This window comes from Phascolarctos cinereus, unplaced genomic scaffold (genome assembly GCF_003287225.1).
Source record: "Phascolarctos cinereus isolate Bilbo 61053 unplaced genomic scaffold, phaCin_HiC Scaffold_726;HRSCAF=1367, whole genome shotgun sequence".
NCBI lineage: Eukaryota > Metazoa > Chordata > Mammalia > Diprotodontia > Phascolarctidae > Phascolarctos > Phascolarctos cinereus.
The window spans coordinates 402,437,636-402,458,149 of record NW_027556098.1 but is presented as its reverse complement, the minus strand read 5'-3'; the positions used below and the strand labels follow the sequence as shown (position 1 = coordinate 402,458,149).

The following is a 20,514-nucleotide window of genomic DNA, read 5'->3' as shown; positions in this document are numbered from 1 at the left end:
TATCTCACCCAGATGGCTAAGAAGGTCCTTTCCAATTCTTACACTCTGTGATTCTGAAGTGGAATCAAGACTTAATGACTTATTGATGAGGGAGAAGAGAAATATATGCCTGGATGTGGGAGTTTACGTGTGGGACTGTGTGTGTGCACATCCGTGCCCACCTGTTTGGGTGTGTGTTCTGCCTGTGTCTGCAGTTCAGTGGGCAAACAGCTTCCCACATACATGTAATGATCCCATTTATTATAGTTCCCATATTAATTACCCTGGAGGAGACACACAGCCTTCAGGCCTGCTTTGTTATCACTCAGCATGGTTGCAAGACATCATTAAAAAAAAATTCCAATTTAGTTTCTCAAAATAGACTGTCTATTATGACTTTTGCATTCAAGTCTTGTCGAATGGAAGCTCTCAGTCTGGGAAGGAAGTGTTAATTGTACCAGGAAGGAAAAAAAGGAACAAGATTAATTTGAGAATTAAAAATAGAGTGACACCTTCATAAATTGGTGGGCCTAGCTCTGAGTGAGGCGTGCTGGTAATCAGAGAGATAGGCACCTTCAGCTCAGGCTGTTGGCTTAGCAGGATTCCTGGAGTGGGGAAATGAGGCTCTGAATCTCCGTGACAGACAAGTACATGGAGAGCCCGTGATTGAATTCAATGAGCATTTATTAAGCACTCACTTGGTGCCAGGCAAGCAGTCAACCAAGAGTCATTTATTAAGCACCTACTATATGACAGGTACTGTTCTAAGTGATGAGTTTGCAAAGAAGGTTTCTGCCCTCAAGGGCTCAGATTCTAATGGGAGAGATTACATGTAAATAATAACCTGGCACATGGGAGCTAGCTGGAGAGAAAATGAAATGGATACCGGCAGTGAGGGACAGGTCGGGGAGGGGATGGAGAAGGCCCTTTGAAGAAGGTGAGATTGAAGCTGAGTAGTGAAGGAGGTGAGGGAATTTAGGAGGGGAAGATGATGGGAAGGAAGGCATTCCAAGCATGGTTCTCCTCCTGCCTGTCTGACTGTTCCTTTTCTGTCTCCTTTTCTGGATCTTCCTCAACAACATGCCCATTAATGAGGAGTGTCCCCCCCACCCCGCCCAAGGCTCTGTCTTGGACCCTGTCCTCTTCTCCCTTTATGTTATTTCACTAGGTGATCTCATCTGCTCCCATGGACTACATTATCATCTCTCTGCTAGCGATTCTCAAATCTACTTATACAGAGTACTTAACCTGTAACAGAGTACTTAACTACTTAACCTCTCTCCTGAACTCCAGCCTCAAATCTCCAATTGTCTATTGGACCTAATGAACTGGACCTTAATCTCAATATGTCCAAAACTGTACTCATTCTTCTCCCCCTTCCCCACCCCCCCAACCTCCCCTCTTCGTAACTTCTCTTTTCATGTGCAGGATACCACCATCTCTTCAGTTACCCAGGCTCACAACCTAGGCTTCATCCTCAACTCCTCACAATCTCTCATCTCTGACAGATAATCGGCTGCCAACAACTGTTATTTTGCAACATCTCTCGATGGCAGCTAGATGCCGCCATACATAGAGCGCCGGACCCAGAGTTAGGAAGACTCATCTTCCTGAGTTCAAATCTGGCCTCAGACACTTACTAGCTGGGTGACCCTAAGCAAGTCACTTTAACCTGTTTGCCTCAGTTTCCTCATATGTAAAATGACCTGGAGAAATAAATGGCAAACCACTTCAGTATCCTTGCCAAGAAAACCCTAAATGGGGTCACAAAAAGTCAGAAGTGACTGAAAAAAAAGCCAAAACAAAATGATTGAACAATATCTCTTGATATTGTTTTTCTCCTCTGACATTGCCCCCACACTGATGAAGACCCTCACTACCTCACATGTAGATCATTAAAATAGCTGCTGGGGGCTGCTCAGAGCCTGCCTCAATTCTCTTCCTACTCTAATCCATGCAATCCAGTCACCAAAGTGATTTTCTTCAAGTGGGGGTCTGATCATGTCACCTTCCTTACTCAGTAAACTCCAGGGTCTCCTTATCACCTCCAAGATCAAGTAAAAAATGCTCTGTTTGGCATTCAGAGCCCTTCATCATTGGTCCCCCTCCTACCTTTCCGTTCTTCTTACACCTAGAATGGGGGAGGGGGTGGTCCTGAAGGAGAAGAGGGTGATCCGACAATGTCAAAGGCTGCAAAGAGTATCAGGACTGAGAAAAGGCTAATAGATGTAGCATGTGGTCATTGCCTGGGGGCTAAAGGGATTCCCCACCCCCAATGGGAGCTTAATGTCTTTAGGTGGGCTTGACCCATTAAGTGGGCTCTTAGGTAAAAGGCTAATAGAGTGGGTGAGATGGCAATGGGCTGGAAGGATTCTTATGAAGGTGTTTAAAGTGCAGTGCCCTTCATTGCTGTTGTAATAATGTCTAATAATAATGTGATTACAATAATAACTTCTGCTATGAGACCTTGAATTGTAATAGCAATAATACCCAACATTTCCATAGAGTTTGAAGGTCTATGTGGTCTTCCCACACGTTGTCTCATATGGGCCTGGAAGGCAGGGGCTGCTCAGAGCAGTAATTGAGAAAAAGGGAAGTGTTTGCCCCAGGGGCCCACAGCTAGTGGGAGTCTGAGGTGGGACTTGGCTTACTGTGGCATGCACGTTGCCTCTTACCTTGGAGATACACACATTTATGACACTCCTCATTAATGGATGTGTGTGTGTGTGTGTGTGTGTGTGTGTGTGTGTGTGTGTGTGTACACACAGAGACAGAGAAAGAGACAGAAAGAGAGACAGACAAAGAGAGAGAGGCAGGGAGGGAGGGAAAGGGAGGAAGGGAGAGAGGGGCACACACACACTAGCTAAGTTGTCAGGTCACCTCTCTGGGTCTCAGTTTCCTCATTTGTACAATGAGGGGGGGCTGGATTGGAGAAATACAGGTTGCCTAGGATGACTAAAGGGACCCTTCTCGCTCTGAAGCCATGATGCAGGTATCCCTGCCACTCTTGTCTGCCTGCACATAACAGGGCTTAATAAATGCTTTTTAATCAATTGATCGTAGTTTGGGGCTCTCACGTTCTTTCTGGTTTGTCTGTCTTCCTGCTCACTCTGCTTCTCTCACCCTGTCTTCCCTTCTTTCCTTTCTTATCTCCTCCTCTCCTGCTCCCATCTTCTCTATCCTCCTCTTCTTCCCTTCCTCTCTCTGTTCCTCTCTCCCTCCCTCCTTCTGTGTTCTCCTTTCCCTCCCTCTCTCTCATCCTCTTCCCCCATCTCTCCTCATCCCTCCCTCTCCCCTTCGTTCTGTTCCCTCCTCCCCTTTTCTTCTTTTCCTTCTCTCATCTTTTCCCCTTCCTTCCTTCCTTTCTCTCCCCTTTCCCCCTATTTTCCTCCATCTCTCTTCTCCTCTTCCCTTTCTTTCCTTCCTTCCTTCCTTTCTTTTTCTTCCTTCCTTCTTTCTTTCCTTTCTTCCTCCCTTCTTCTCTCCCTTCCTTCCTTCCTTCCTTTTTCTTTCTCCCTTTTGTTCTCCTTCTCTGTTCTCCTCTCCCTCCCTCTTTGAATTCTTCTTCCCCCTTTCTTCCTCTTTCTCTTCTCTCTTTCCCTCCCTCCCTCCTTCCCTTTCTCCTCTTTCTCCCTTTCCACTCTTTCCCTCTTTCTTTGTGTGCACTTCCCCCCTTCAATCCTCTTCTGCTTTTCTCCTTCCCCCTCCCCCTCTCAAACATGTACATTTTCTGAAAAGTCTGTAATTGCTGCCAGAACATCATCAGCCTAGATCATTCCTAGAGTCCTGTGGCTTCCTTTTGTCTCAGCTTCCTAACAAAGGCACCTTTCTCTTCCCTGTTCCTGAGTGCCAGGGTCTAGCAGCTGCTCCTGGTTCTATGAGTCAGCTCCTCCTCTTATATGCCCCCTTTCCTCCCCCCTCCTCCCAGGTACCCAGTGATCCTGTCCATTGAGAACCACTGCAGTGTCCTTCAGCAGAAGAAGATGGCGCAGTACCTGATTGACATCCTAGGGGACAAACTGGACTTGTCGACAGTAAGCAGTGAGGAAGACTCAACCACTCTGCCATCTCCTGAGAAGTTGAAAGGCAAGATCTTAGTGAAGGTAAAGACCCTGCCTGTCCTGGACGTCCTGGGGTGGTAGCCCACAGTCTGGGGGCCTCTGGAGGGCCAGGGGTTCCTCATAGGCAACAACTTGTCTGAAAACGATCTGATGTTTTTAGTGGACCACAAACTCAATAGTCGTAAGAAAAAAAAATCCAAAGAGATTCATAGATAAAGATTAATAAGATTAATCTGTGAAAATTAATCATCTTAATAGAGGCAAGTACACCTTCCAGCAATAAGAAGCTGACAATTTTTCTGTATTTCATGAATGATTTCAAATTTGCAAACATGAGTGACTGAAAGGACAGTGGTAGTCATGCTAGAAACAAAGGTGTTCAAAATGAGGATGGGCATTTGGAGGAAGCTCAATGAGTTTTTTTAATTTGGTTATCTTGACTTTGAGATGCCAAGAAGGCTAAGTAGAGATGTCCAGCAAATGGGTAGTGATGCAAGGCTGGAGCTCAGGAGAGGGCTAGGGAAGCTAAGTGACATAATGGATAAAGTACTAGGCGCGGCATGAGGAAGATTTGACGTCTGATCTTGTCCCAGCCCCTTATTACCTGGGTGACCCTATGTGAGCATTAAACCTTTTTCAGCCTTAGTTTCCTCATCTGTAAAATGAAAGGACTGAAATAGATGGCTTCTATGGTCTATTCTAAATCTATTTTCCTATATAACCTATATCAAATTGCTTACCATTCAGGGAGGTGGGGAAGGGAGGCAGAAAAGTTTGGAACTAATTTTTTTTTAATGAATGTTAAAAATTATCTTGTAATTGGGAAAAAAATACTATTTTAAAAATAAACAGTGGGTAGAGCAACAACCCTGAAGTCAGGAGGACCTCAGTTCAAATCTGCCCTCAGACCAAACATTTAACACTTACTAGCTCTCTGACCCTGGGCAAGTCACTTAACCCCAATTGCCTAAAATAAAATAAAATAAATAAACCTATGTTCCTATGACTTGTCAGATAGGGCTGAAGAGCTTGGGCGTCAGAGAGGGAGTTTGGTTTCCAGATTCATAAGTGCCCCTCTAGCTTCTCATGTAGGGTGGGGCAAGGGTGTGCTGGTGAATGTTTAATAACTGGCTCTCTGAAAATGCAGGGCACGCTTTAAAGTTTAATGTGCGTTATTCACATTTTTTCCAACACTTTTTAAAGTCCTGGACAATCAATGAAACAGTAAATCAAGTCCTGATTTAGAGTAGTTGCTGATTTCTGGGATGTAAATGCTCACACTGAAAATTTAACACTAGCTCTCAGAAACCTGAACGATTTGGCTCCAGCACACCCCTGGGCTAAGAGAAAGACAAAAGGAGGAAGATTTACGCTGTCAGAAGCAGCGTGATCTTGTAGAAAATACCCTGGCCCAGAACTCCAAATACATGGCTTAGTTCTAGGTTCGGCCTGGCCTCAGAAGCCTGAAGTGCAGAGAATGTAAGTTTCTAGCTTGAGAGAAGGAAGGGGGACCTTGGAAGTCTTCTAGTTCTGATGGATGAGGAAACTGAGGCACAGAGCCATCCCAGAATAATGGGCTGTTAGCCTTAGAGCAAGAAGAGACTCAGAGGCCCTCAAGTCCAGCCTACCTCCCATTTTTATTTTTCAGTCATTTCAGCTGAGTTCAACCCTTGGTAACCCCATTTAGGGTTTTCTTGGCAAAGATCCTAGAGTGGTTTGCCTTTTCCTTCTCTAGCTCATTTTACAGATGAGGAAACTGAGGCAAACAGGGTGAAGTGACTTGTCTGGGGTCACACAGCTAGAATGTGTCTGAGGCTGGATTTGAACTCAGGTCCTCCTGATTCCAGGCCTGGAGCTCTACACTCTATGTCACCACCTAGCTGCCCTACTTCCCATTTTACAGATGAGAAAAGTGGGACCTAGAGAGATGAAATAACTCACATAGAAAATAACAAAGTTAGTCATCAAATCCAGGTCCATTGTCTCTTAATCCAAGTTACCACCTTCCAGATTTCAGTTCCACATGAGGGAAATCATCCTCACAATCAGAGCTGTCTAAAAGTGGGATGGGCCGCCTTAGAGGAATTGACTTCCCCATCACTAGAAGGCCTCAAGGCTTAGATGATCACTTTCTTGGGAATGTTGTCTAGGAGACCCCTGGTCAAGTAAAGGTTGAACCTTGTGATCCTTCCCAGATCTAACATTCTGTGATCATGCTTCTGGCTCTGCCAGTGTGACCTTGGCTAAGTAATTTAACCTGGGCCACTCTGGCCTCAGTTTCCCCAACTGTAAAATGAGAATATTGGATTAGATCATCTCTGAGGTTCCTGCTAGCCCAGAGATTATATGGGATCATAGAAATGAAACAGAAAGGGACCTTCGAAATGACCTAGATTAACCCCCTTAATTACAAATGAACAAACGAAGAACCACTGGTTAAGAAACTTCCCCAAGGTTACATGGGTAAGTAAGTAACATAAATGGGATTTGAATCCAGGTCCAAATCCATTGCCATTCCCATAATACCACACTAATCTGGGTCTGGAGTACAGAATTTTTATCCTTGACACATTCAATAGTGATAATAGTTAATAAATAATAATAATAATAATAATAATAATAATAATAATAATAATAATTAACTATATAGCATTTACAATGTGCCAGGCACCATACTAAAGTAAGCACTTATTCTTAGCACAAGTCTTATTTCGTTTGATCCTCACAACAAACCTTAGAAGGTAGGTGCTATTATTATCCCCATTTTACAGATGAGGAGAGTGAGGCAAATATAGACCAAGTGATGCCCAAGGTCACACAGCTAGTAAGTGTCTGAGACATGATTTCAACTCGGGTCTTCCTGACTCCCGACCCAGTGCTCTATCCACTGCTCCATTTAGTGCTTCATAAGAAAAACAGTTAAGCAGTTACTGTGTACCAGACACTGTACTCTAAGAAATCCAGGCAATCTCTCAGATGCCGCAGCTGCCTTGGAAGCAACAAGTTACCATGGCAACAGTGCTAGAGATGGGGTCAAAGAAGCTGGCTTTGAATTTCAGCTTTGCTCCTCACTCCTTATGGGACCCTGCCAAGTCACTTCACTTCACTTCAATTCACTAAACATTTGTTAAGTGACTGCTATGTGCCAGGCACTGTGCTAAGTGCTAGGGATACAAAGAAGCAAAAGACAGTGCCTGCCCTCGAGGAGTTTACAATCTAATCAAACCTCTCTGTATCTCAGTTTCCACAAAACCAGAAGGCCCCTAGAGTAGCTTTTAGCTCTGAATCTGTGATCTAATCATCCTGGGTGCTGGTGACGGGGGAGTCAGTCCACATACAGCCCTGGAGGACCACATGCTACACTGTCTGATGAGCCTGTCTGTGTTCCTGCAGCCCTGAGGCCCTTCTGGCTGATAACATCAGAGTAGGCTTTTCTCTCCCTAATGAAGTGTCTATTTCCAGGAAAAGTCACTTAGCCACTGATTTAGGCAGGTCTGGCCTTTGAATTGAACCCTCTTCTTTGCCTCTGGCCCTGGCTTCTGAAGGGTTTTGAAGCTATGTCCTGAAGGTGGGAAGTGTGAGCTGACACACTCTCTTATTCTCAGTAAGCAGGGAAAGAATTGAGGACCGTAACAGGATAGCCAGCCATTCAGAGCCTTCCCTTGGGGCTCCCCTGCCAGTCCCATAAAGAAGGAAAGTTGAGCGGAACAGAGTCATCACCCAGCCACAGAATGACCTCCTCTTCTTCCCTCTTGGTGGGAGAAAAAATCTGGCACCAGGAGGGTCTGGTTTCTGCTGCTAATAATCTGTAGCCTTAGGGGAGTCACTAGGGAGACTGTCCAACAGTCCATAGATGAAAAAGACCTTTGGGTCTCAGTGGACTTGCAAGCTCTGTTTAGGAGCATAGATTTAGATGGGGAAGGGACCTTAGAAATGAACTTATACATCACCTTAGTTTACAAGTAAGGAAACTGAAGACCCCAAGAGAGAGGCAAGGACTTGCCTTAGGTCACCCAATAGGAAGTGTCGACTAGCCAATAAGAGGTTGTTAAGTGCTTACTATGTGCCAGGCACTGTGCTAAGTGCTGGAAAGATAGGAAGGCAAAAAATAGGGTCCCTGCCTTCAAGGAGCTCATATTCTAATGGAAACAATGTGTGGCACAGTGGATAGAGTGCTGGGCTTAGAATTTGGAAGACTCTTGGAGTTCAAATCCAGCCTCAGACACTTCCTAGCTGTGTGCTCTGGGCAATTCACTTCACCTTGTTTGCCTCAGTTTCCTCTTCTGTAAAATGAAGTGGAGAAGGAAATACCAAACCCCTCAGTATCTCTGCCAAGAAAACCCCAAATGGGGTCATGAACAGTTGGACGCAACTGAAAACAACTGAATGACAATAATGTGTATATATTCTCTCTCTCTCTCTGTCTCATATGTGTGTGTTTTATACATATGCACACACACACACACACAGAGTAGATAAAAGGTAACTTCAGAGGGAGGCCCTGGCCATGGGGCAAACCAGGAAAGGTCTCCTGATGAAGATGTGATTTGAGCTGAGTCTTGAACAAACTCAGGGAAGCCAAGAGGTGGGAGCAAGGAGGAAGGGCATTCCAGGCATGAGGGCTAGCCCTGCAAAAGCATAGAGACTAGAGGTGGAGTGTTGCATGTGAGGAATAGTAAAGAAACCAGTGTCACTGGATTACAGGGTACCTGGGAGGGAGTAAGGTGTGAGAAGACTGGAAGGGAAGGAAGAGACCAGATTGTAAAGGGATTTAAACAACATTTTATATTTTGTTCTGTAGATAATAGGGGAATCACTGGAGTTTAAGCCAGGACAATGACACAATGAGGCCTATGTTTTGAGAGAGTCACTTTGACCACTGAGTGGAGGATGAACTGGAGTGGGAAGAGACTTGGGCAGAAAGACGAAGCTGTTGCAATCACAGTGAAAGATGAAGGTCTGCAACAAGATGGCGACCATGTCAAGGGAGAAAATGGGACACATAGGAGATGCCATGAAGATAGAAACAGCAGGATTTGACAACAGATAGGATATGTGGAGAGAGTATTAAAAAGGAGTCAGGAACAACACCTCGGCTGTGAGCCTGGGTAAACTGGAAGGATTGTGGTGCTCTGAACCAAAAAAGAGGAGTTTGAAAGAGGGAAAGGTGAACAAGGGAAGATAATGAATTCAATTTTAAACATGTTGAGCTTGAGATTCCTACAAGACCTCCAGTCTGAGATGTCCCAAAGGCAGTTGCTGTACTGGAAAACAGTGTGGCAGAAATTAAGTTTTGACCAATATATTACAATATAGTCTACAATAAATTCTAAACAAATGTGTGAGCTTAATATTAAGAAGCATGCCGAAAAAATTAGAAACAAATCAAATCATGATTCAGAGCTGTGAGTAGGAAAAGTATTCTTTGGGGAGGGGAGAAATTTAGCATTTTGGTTTTTTAATTCAATTTTATTTTATTTTGAGCTCCAAATTCTTTCTCTTCTACCTTCCCTTTCCCCTCCTTGAAAAAGCAAGAAAAACAAAACCTGTTATAAACATATACAGTCAAGCAAAAACATTCCCACAGTAGTCATGTCCAAAAATATATGCCTCAGTCTTCACTCTTGAGTCTTTCATTTCTATCTGGATGTGGGTAGCAGACCCCATCATGAGTTCTCTGGAACTGTCACTAGTTCTTGTGTTAGCAGGGTTAGGAGATGAATTCTTAACCAAACAAGAGACAGAGACAATTACAAAAAAAATAGATAATTTTGATTATGTGAAACTAAAAAGCTTATGCACAGACAAAAATAATGTGCCTAGAATTAGAAGAGAAGCAGTGAAATGGGGGATAATCTTTGCATCAGATTTCTCAGATAAGATTTGGTATCCAAGATATTTAAATAACCAAAACCCATTCCCTAATAGAGAAATGATCACAGGATATGAACAAACTTCTCAAAGGAAGAATCACAACTGTTAACAATCCTAGGAAAGAATGCTCCAGACCCCTACTATTAAGAGAACTGCAAGGTTTCAACTCACACCCTGCAAATTGTCAAAGATAACAAAAGACGGGAATACTTAATATTGGAGGGGTTGTGGCAAGATAGCCACACTAGTACATTGCGGGTAAACTTGTGAATCAATGCAACCATTTTTGGAATTATGCAGGTAAGTTGACTAAAATGCCCATGCGCCCCAGGGGGGGGAAACAGGTAGGAGAAGAACCAGGAGAAGTCAGTGTCAGGAAAACCTGGAGGGGAGAAAAAACTTGAGAGAAAAGAGTGTGGCTAGGATGTAGCCAAGGGCACTGAGCTCCCCCCACCTGCTTTGTCCTTCTTTTCTTGGCTTATTTAATCTCACCATCTGACACCCTATTATTTTTCCTTTTTGGTCCCCAGGGGAAGAAACTCCCAGCTAATATCAGTGAAGATGCAGAAGAGGGGGATGTATCTGATGAGGACAGCGCTGATGAAATTGATGATGATTGTAAACTCATGAATGGAGATGTAAGTCACAGAGTCCCTCAGGCCTTGGGTGAGAACATGAACCTCAGGCCTTCAGCAAGCTCCCATTCTCATTGGGTTCAGGAGGCATGCAAAGTTGACTTGAGCCCAGGAAGTAACGACAGCCAGAAGAGATGAACAGGGTGGCAGGATCCTCAAGCGATAACATATGGGACTCCCACTTGAAGTTCAGAAGTCAGGAAAGGGAGGCTAAAAATAACTGGGAGGGTGGAGGGGGCTTGCTGGGTGGAAGGTCTTTTAACCAGCAGGATGGCACTGTTCAAAGGGAAATGTTCTTGTGAAGCCCTGCAAATAGATTTGATGCTGGGATGAGGAAGAACAAATCAACTCCAACTAACCCACGCACAGCCTGGGCATCCCAAGCCCATGTCTGCAGTGGTCTCTAGCTAGAATATTCTCCCTGTGTGGCATGCCTTGCTCCAAGGTTCCCTTTGAGTCATAAATTTAGAGCTGGAAGAGACCTTAGTCCAACCTTCCCATTTTACAGATGAGGAAACTGAGGCTTAGTGCCTTGCCCAGGGTTACGTAAGTATTAAGCATCAGAGACAGGATTTCCACCTGGAGACTCCTGACTCCAGTGCCAATGATTTTATCATACTGCTCCCCTGCCCTGGGATGGACACGGCTGCTTTGGAGACCTGCTTACTCAATGGGATCATCTCGGGGATAAGGTGTTTGCACAGTCTATGTCAGGTTTATTAGCATGTAAGCACCTTGAGGTCACAGACTGACTCACTTTTGTTCTTGTATCCCCAGTGCCTGGAACACAGTAGGTGCTTAATAAAAATGCTTATTGGTTTTTGAGGTTTGAGAGGGATCATGTATTCATGGAGGAGACTTTAGAGGTTGTCAGGCTGAGAACAAGCCCTTCATTTTACAGATGTGGAAACTGAGGCTAGAAGATGTTAAGTGATTTGTCCAGGGTTGTGCAGATAACAATTGAGACAGGACTGGAACTCAAGTTTTCCTGACGCCAAATCTGGTTCTCTGTTAACTACCTCATGCTACATCCTGAGGCTTGCCCAGGGTCACGTTGCTAATAATTGGTAGACCCGGGTTTAATGACCCTAGATCAAGCAATCTTTTCACCACACCATGCTCCCCTCCACCCCTTCCTTCTTTCCTTCCTTTCTTTTTTCCTTCCTTCCTTCTACCCCTTCCTCCCTCTATTCCTTGTCCTTCCATCCCTCCCTTTCTCCCTCCCTGCTCCCCCTCCCTTTCTCCTTTGGGACAGCTTCTCCTGACTTCAAGCCTAAATCAGGACTCTTTACCATTTCCCCCTATTGTCTGTGGTTCCAGTCCCTTGGACCTGATAGGATTAATTGGATCCTTCCTCCACAGGATCAACTCTTTGAATATTTGAATCAGGTAATGAACAAGTATTTGGTGAGAGTGTCCTGTGAGCCAGGCATTATACTAGGTACTAAGGATACAACCAAAATATGAGGGGGAGGGGAGAGAGAAGGGGGGGGAGAGAGAGAGAGAGAGAGAGAGAGAGAGAGAGAGAGAGAGAGAGAGAGAGAGAGAGAGAGAGAGAGAGGAGAGAGGGAGAGAGAGGGAGAGAGGGGGAAGGGGGGGAGAGAGGATGAGAATATTTCTTCCCTCTGAGAGCTTCCATCCTGTTGGAGGAGAGAGTGCCTACACATATAAGTATATAGGAAAAAAAATACAATGTAATTGGGGGTGGGGCAGGGGATAACGGATACATGTTGCATTTGGACTGATGCTTGAAAGAAAGTGGGGCATTTAAAGATACAGATGGAGAAAGTGTGTGTATCAGGCAGGGGCGGCAGTCTGTGCAATAGCTCAGAGGTAAGAGATTGAGGGTCATGTGTGAGGAACAGCAAGAAGGCTTAGTCTGGATGAACCATGGAATCCATTACTAACAACAACAGTAATAGTAACTAGGGTTACATAATGCTTTAAGATTTGCTTCACATGTTTTCTCATTTGATTCTCCCAACCACACTGGGAGATGGGTGCTATTATTATCCCCATTTCATAGATGAGGAAACTAAGGATGAATGAGGTTAAGCGGCTGGCTCGGGACCCCCCAGCTAATAAGTGTCTGAGACAGGATTTGAACTTGGGTCTTCCTGGCTCCCAAGTTTGGGATTCTAACCATTGTGGCACTCCCCCGTCCATAAAGGGAAGTAAAGTAACAGAAGCCTGGAAATTCAGGTTGGAGCCATGTTGTGAAAGGCTTTAAATGACCAATAGAGTCAAATACAAATACAAATAGAGTAGGTTATTTATCTTTGATCCTTCAAGTGGGAGCCATTGGTATTGATTGAGCTCAGAAACAACGCCAGAGAATGTTCCTTTGGCAGAGGATGAGTGATGAGAGAGGGAAGAGAATGGAAAACAGCTCTCCTCTCCCTCCCTGGGCCTTTCTCCTCTAGGCAGCTGGTGTTATACTGAGAAATGAGCGAGTTGACGACCCAAGCTAATTTTAAATTGTGGACTTTATTAGCGCGTGGCTGCCAGGGATATTCACATCCAAATCAAGCAGCCCCCATCAGGGGTCGAGCTAGGGTTTATATAGAAAAGAGCATGGGAAAGAAATGCAGGAACACTGACGAGGTAATCCAAAGATGCAGGTGTCTTTGGGGCTATGGATGGGAAAGTACAGGGAGTGTACAGGACAGGGAGGGGGATGGATCTTTGAAGTCTCGCAAGAGGAAGAGTTCTTGGGCTGGTCAAGGACACCCCTCTCCCTCTGTCTTGATGAGAGAATGCTCTGCAACAAGGGAAAGCTTTCTCACAACACAGGAACTTACTGAGGAATTGGGAGGCCTTCCAGAGACATGATCTGAGGGCTGGGGCCTGAGCAGCCCAGCTCTGTGTAGCTGTACCAGGGAGAGATAAGGGTCATGCTGAGGCCCATGCATGAATAACTGCTAGGCACAGTGTCCTTGAGCTGGGGAGTGGTTGTTAGAGACAGTGTTTCTGAGACTAGGAAGAAATTGGGGCACAAGTACAAGCACAAGCACCCAAGCACCCCATTATTACAGATCAGAGATCACACAAACCAGACCAGGTGTCCTGGTCTCTGGTATAAACATAATTATCTAAAGCAATTATATTGCAAGCTTTCTTATCCATTTGCGTTGGAGGTATGGGCTATGCTGAGCTATGCAAGAGTACATTTCACTATTGTTTAGATTTAGGAGGAAAGAGGTCTGGGGCAAGATTAAGCACCAACTTTTGCTTTCCATGGCTTAAAGGGCCCTACTACCTAAATGGCAAAATAATGTTCTGTATTACACTGGCACCTGGGCTGCAGTGTGCGGTCATCACCATGTAGCTGGAGCCTTTCATCCACGGTCTCCTTTCCTACTTCTGGGAAATGGCCCATCAACCTCTCTCCTCAAAGACACTGGAAGAGTTAAAAAAATAAAATCAAAAGTAGCCCAGCCCTAGAGAACGAGCTGTCTTAAGAGCAGGGAGTCCATCCTGTTGCTTACCTTTTATAGCTGGTGATTATTACTTGCAATAAAACATCTGTAGGTGCCCTGGTGTCCCGATCTTCCTTTGCTTGCTGGAGTTCTCAAGTGGGGAGTCTCTCCATCACTGTATTGCTCCCCTTCTAGATGACCTAGGTGGGGCTGGACACCTTTACGAAAGAGATTGAGAAGTCAGGAGTTTTCTTGATGGTCCTGAGGGAAGAATGACTGTTTAAACCTTACAGGAACCAGGGAAAACAAATTGTTTGGCTATTTCCGAAGTCATACAGTGCTCTGTGATTAAAGTCTTACAGCTCTTCTCTGAGTCACTGTGATTTTATTATCCCCTGAGGGCCAATGAAATGGGATGACAATTACAGGGGAAATCTCCCCAGGAACGGGCCTCCTCCCAGTTGTTTGAGAGCTGGCAGGAAGAATTCAGAATTGGGTTAGGATGGCTGTGTGAATCTCTCAAAATTAAAAACCAGAAATGCCTGAGGATGACTTCACTTCTTTTCTTAAACCAATTGTGAGTTGTGCATTCCAAGAGAAAGCAGACCTCTGTGTCCCTTACTGCCTGGCAGGGCAATAATGGAGACTCGGGAGCTAGGAAGTCAGGTCACAAAGGAAGGGGTGAAGCCTGCTGTTCTCTGCCCTGGTCTGATCCCATCTGGTTATTTATGGAAACTGGACAGCCTCCGGAGGAGCAACCAGCCTCATTCAATCAGTGAGGCATAGATCATAACATTATCATCCTATCATAGATGATATATCTGTTATAATAAAAATTACAATAGCTAGCACTTAGGTAACACTTTCAGGTTTGCAAAGCATTTTATAAATATTATATTATTTTCTCTTCGTAATAACCTAATATCCCCATTTTACAAATGAGGAAACCGAGGAGGAATGAAGTTAAGTGACTTGCCCAGGGTCACACAACTGGTAAGTGTCTGAGGCTGGATTTGAACCCACATCTTCCTGACTCTGGGCCCAAGCAATCTATCCAATGTGCTACCTAGTTGTCTTTATAGGTGTGGCATGTTCGCCTCTAAGAACAGAGGCACAGAATCCCTGCTATCTCCTTCCCCTCCACCCCCACCCCCACCTCTATATAACTACAGGGTTTATAAATAACCTACTAAGCATCAGTGGAACACCCACTCATACGAAAAGATACAAGGAGACATATGTTTGCTCCTCATCCTTGGGTCTCAGTTTTGATCTGTTTCTGGGAAATGAGGTCATACCTGTAGCTGTAACCCAGGAAATTGTCTGAGCCTAGACCATATGTGTAGACCCATTTGGAATAGCCCAAGGGAAGTAGAATCTGTGCCATGTTATATCGAGGCAAATGAAGGGAAATGAACCCTTCGTAAATGTACCAAGCTAGAGTAACGCAGCCTTTGAGTACACCAATCATCAGTAGACCTGATAAAAATAAAAACAAGGTTTAATGGAATTCCTTTCACATCTGGGTTTGTCCTCATGGGCTCTCGTTTGTCTGCTCTTCTACCCTCCTTCCCTTGGAGAAAGGTTCCTAGTCTAATCAGACTACATCAGTTGCACCTCATGGCCTCGGGGGTCCCTGCCAGCTCTGAGCTATGCTGCTGCTGAATACTGGTCACGCCTGTTGATTTTAGCAACTCTAGTCCTCCCAGGAGGGGAATATTTGTCAGTTCTTGTTAAGTCATTTCAGTCATTGTCCAACTCACCATGACCCCATTTGGGGTTTTCTTGGCCAGCATTCTCAAGTGATTTGCCGTTTTCTTCTCTAGCTCATTTTACAGATGAGAAAACTGAGGCAAACAGGGTTAAATAACTTGTGCAGGGTCACACAGCTTGTAAATGTCTGAGGCTAGATTTGAACTCAGAAAGACAAGCCTTCTGGATTTCAGGACCGGCACTCCATCCACTTTGCCACCTAGCTGCCCTTGGTGGCTCTAGACTTTCCCTATTCTGGTAGGTCAGGTGATTGACTAATCAGATGGTGACCTCTTCTTGGCTCACCAGGGAGCCACACCCCCTCTGTGGAACTAGAGGTGCCTGGCTTCCACAGCATATTGTCTCCTGGTATCTGGCTAACTCAATTCATTTCAGCAAACGTTTATTCAACACCTACTACGTGCCAGGCATTTTACTGGACATAGGAAACACAAAACCAGAGATTAAATAGTTGCTGCCCTCAGGGAGCTTATATTTCTACTAGGGGTATTCACAGGTATTCAGGTAAGCAGTTAGTCAATAAGCATTAAGCACCTACTATGTGCCAGCCATTTTACTGCACACAGGAAACACAAAACAGAAATTAAATAGTTGCTGCCCTCAAGGAGTTTGTATTTCTACTGAGGGAATTCACAGATATTCAGGTAAGCAGTTCGTCAATCAATAAACATTTATTATTAAGCACCTACTATGTGCCAGGCACTGTTCTAGACATGGGGGGGATACACAAAGACTAAGAAATAAAATGATGCTCTCAGCTTCTGTTCTATTCCATGTGCATGCTGGTTATTAGCTTGATCTGCTAGGTAACAGAGATTCTCACCTGGGGACTCTGCCCTTTCCAGGCTTCCACTAATCGGAAACGAGTGGAGAACATCGCCAAGAAGAAATTGGACTCACTGATAAAGGAATCCAAAATCCGAGACTGTGAAGACCCCAACAACTTTACCATCTCCACGCTGCCTTCCTCAGGGAAGTTTGGCCAAAAGGCCGAAGGCAAGAAGGTGAGCCTTTCATTGTCTCTTTCTCCAGAACCTCCTCAGGCCCCGTCCTTCTCTCCCTCCTTGTTTCTTCCTTTTGGGTCCTTGATAAACCTGACTCTGGCCTCTTCACTCATCTCTTTGCAGAAATTTGCTTCTCTGGGCCTCAGCCACAGACAAAGCTATGGTGAGTCTCACCTCCTCCTCTGCATGTTCCTCTTCCTTAGTTTGAGATGCTTCCTGGTACAGTGGACAGAGGTCCTGGACTTAGGAAATCTCTGGGGTCCAATAACTAACTGTGCCATTAGGGAAAAGATGCTTCATTGTTCTGAGCCTCAGTTTTCTCATCTGGAAAATGGACATAATAATATTGGTCATAACTACCTCATTGGAGGACTAAATGAGTTCGTGTTTGAAAGCCCTGTACATTCAAAGAAAGTTAAATGCAGGGTGTCCCAAAAGTCTTTGTATAAAGGCTATAAATTTACCCAAAAAAAATCCTTTGACAGTTTGATTATTCATATTTCTTTTACATTTATTTAGATTTATGAATCTTGAATAGTAAGTGTTCATCTTAACAAGATGTACACCGATGTCATCATGCCTTGTATGGATGGCAAGTTACTTTCTCCGCCCCATGCAGGGACGGAGAAGGTCCTCATGCTCGGCCACCTCGGTCACCTCATCTATCTCCACTGGACTTTCGCTTGTGGACTCAAGTCCAAACTGCCACATACACATCGAAACCTCATTCTCTGCATGATCTCAAGGCCAGTATTACAAAGGCAGGCATTTGTCACATAGCAGTGGCTGCTGAAAGTTTTTACAAAGATTTAAAACTGGTCAGAGTGATTGCTAGAATTTTGCTGTAAAAGGGTTAAGCAGTGATGTATAGCACAAGTGGTGGTTACTGTAAATATTAATAAAAATAATATATTTAAAAATTTAAGTAATTAACCTTTAAAATATTGCTTCTTCTTCATTTGTAGCATTTATGCTTCTAAAGTTATTAAAAACTTATAAACCACACTAACGTTTTTGGGATATCCTATATAAATTTCAGCTATTTCTGCTTCCTTTCTTCCTCCTCCTCTTCCTCCTCTCCTTCTTCCTCCTCTCCTTCCTCCTCTTCCTCCTCTGCTTCTTCCTCTCCTTCATCCTCTTCTTCCTCTTCCTCCTCTTCTTCCTCCTTTTCTTCTTCTTCCTCTCTTCTTCTTCCTTCTCTCCCTCCTCCTTCTCTCATTCTTTCTTTTCATATACTCCTTGCCTTTCCTTTCACCCTCCATTCTGGTACTTAACCTAGAGGCAGGGGTTAGTCTTCTAAGGCAAACATAAATGAAAATCAGTGTCCAAGGACAGAACTCTGGCTGAGGCCTGAGACAGAGCCCAGCTCACTGGCCTCCTGTAGTAGCCCAGCTATGCAGCCACCTGCCTGGCATTGTGTTTGTGAGATGTCTATTTAGCAGGAATCAGAAAGGGCCTCTCTCACAGCCCTCCTGAGGTCTCGCTGCACGTGGGGCGGTTCTTTGGAGGAGTGGATCTGAGGTGGATGAGAAGACAGGGGGCTAATTTTTGTTTGGGTCCCCCAGCTTGCCTAGGTCAAACCCAAGTCCTTCTGACTCCAAATCTGGCATTCTTCCCCCTATCACATGCTGCCTCCTAAGTCTCTAGCCCAACTTCCCTCTCTATAACACAAACATTGCAGATTTCTAGGGCTGTGTGTGAGGGTGGCTTATTCTTGGGTGGGATGGGGGCTGTGGGGAGCATGCTGGGTCAACTTCTTCCCAGCAAGCAACCAGATTTCCATATGGGTGAGCAAGTGTCTGACCGGCTCCCCCCCATGCCCACACCCATCCATGCACACACCTAGCTGGCAGTGCTGGATGGAGGACCCAGAGAAGGAAGGGGCAGAGGTGGCCCCCAAGGGGTGTGGCCCAAGCGATGCCAGGGCTGTACCCTCCACCTAGGCCCCGATTATTTTTAGAGCCATCGATCGTTTGGGTTTCCACCCACATGGCATCGAGCCACGGCATAGCTGATAACCACGCAGCGAACTCTGAGAAATACACTATTTAAAGCTGCTCCCAGCGTGTGTCTTGTGTTTATCTGTCCTGCTTATTGGGGGTGCTTTATTTTTAATATCCAGGCATCTGGGTGGAGGAAAACAGCACCTTTTGTTGTCAGGGCTTATCTGCTTTTGAGGCCAGTGATGATCCCCCACCATGGTGCCTGTGAGCAAAGCCCAGATGAACCATAGGGCTGATCGGCCTTCACACCTGGTGACAAGAATAGGACATAGTCTCTGATTAAGCCACCCCCCATCAAATGTGGTTTCCTCCACTTTCCAATCCTTTGCCTTTGTGAGCATGTATTGAGTGCCTATTATGTACAGAATGTAAGCCATTGTTGGACCATGCTAAGAAGGAGACAGGAATTGATTCATCGATGACAATGATAATAATAGCAAGAATTTATGTAGTGCTTTAAGACTGGCCAAGTGCATTATAAATATTATTTCATTTTTATTTTCACAATAACCCTGGGAGGTAAGTGCTAATATTATCCCCATTTTACAGATGAGGAAACTGAGGCAATTTAAGGTTAAGCAACTTGCCCAGGGTCACACAGCTAGTAAATGTTATCTATTTAGTGTCTACTAAATACAACTGAAGAGGTGACTGTGGTATAGACAGCCAGCCTCAGTGTCAGGAAGATGAGTTCGAGCCTTACCTTTGATACTTACTGACTGTGTGACCAGGAACACGACTCTTAACCTCGCAGTGTAGCTAGACAATATTCCAAACATGTAAGCTGCAGAACAGGTCCTGATCCGGTGAAGGGAGTTTCCTCCCAGGGAGTGCCACCCCCCCCCCCCGATGAAATCACAAATTCAGTCCAAAAAGGTACCAGGGACTGATGAATCAAAAGGAAAATGAACCAATCCCTGCCTTCAAGGTACTTACCTTCTATTGGGAGGAGGAAGGAGAGGGAGGGGAGAAAATGGTGTGCAGAGACAGAGAAGTACAAGGTGGGGTCTCTTTCCATGCTCCAGAAGTCCACAGTCCAGCTATAGGGAGCAAACAGGTACATGTGGAGTCTTTATCATAGAACAGGCAGCATGCTACCAAGTGGGGAAATTGCCCAAACAGAATAGTACAGCTGCTGGATTTCTGAGGCAGGCATGTCTGCATGTGCTGGCATAGTCAGGGCGGGTGTCCTGGAGGAGGTGGGCCCTGCCTTAGGCCTTGAAAGATGGGCAGGATTTGAATGTGTCTCCTCCGTGACTAGTTCTTGAAAGGAGTAATTCAGGAGAAATCCTCAGAGCCCTGGAATCTCAGGACTAACATGGGTAAATGAGATGATGAGATGGCAATGAGACTTGTGGGAAGGGCAGGGAGGATAATTAGTGAAAATGCTCCTGGAAAGGGGAAGTATTTGGCCCCTAACATCTAGATGGGGCTACTGGGAAGGCTACTGGCTCTGCAGACAGAGCAGCTGTATTCAAATCCCACCTCTCTAAACCTATCTGGGCCTCAGTTTCTTCATCTGTAAAATGAGGGACTTGGATTAAATGGACTCTGAGATCCCTTCCAACTCTAAATCTATGATACCAGGAACTTATTATTACCTTGTGAACTTGGGTAAAGTGCTAAATCTCTCTGGGCCTCAGTTTCTCCATCTGTAAAGTAAGGATGGGAGAAGTGGACAGAGGCAACATAAGTAATGATTGATAGCTAGCCTCAGAGTCAGAGTTTAAGTCCTACTTTTGATATACATTGACCATGTGACCCTT

The 20,514-nt window shown here is 44.9% G+C and overlaps 1 protein-coding gene across 1 annotated transcript in view; it reads left to right on the top strand.

The window, feature by feature from the left end:
- PLCH2 (phospholipase C eta 2) overlaps positions 1–20,514 on the top strand; it is a 341,798-nt gene that overhangs the window by 276,788 nt on the left and 44,496 nt on the right. The window contains 5 exon segments of the mRNA XM_078145756.1: positions 3,908–4,082; positions 10,445–10,552; positions 16,587–16,745; positions 16,869–16,885; positions 16,887–16,908. Coding sequence (XP_078001882.1) covers positions 3,908–4,082; positions 10,445–10,552; positions 16,587–16,745; positions 16,869–16,885; positions 16,887–16,908 — 481 coding nt within the window.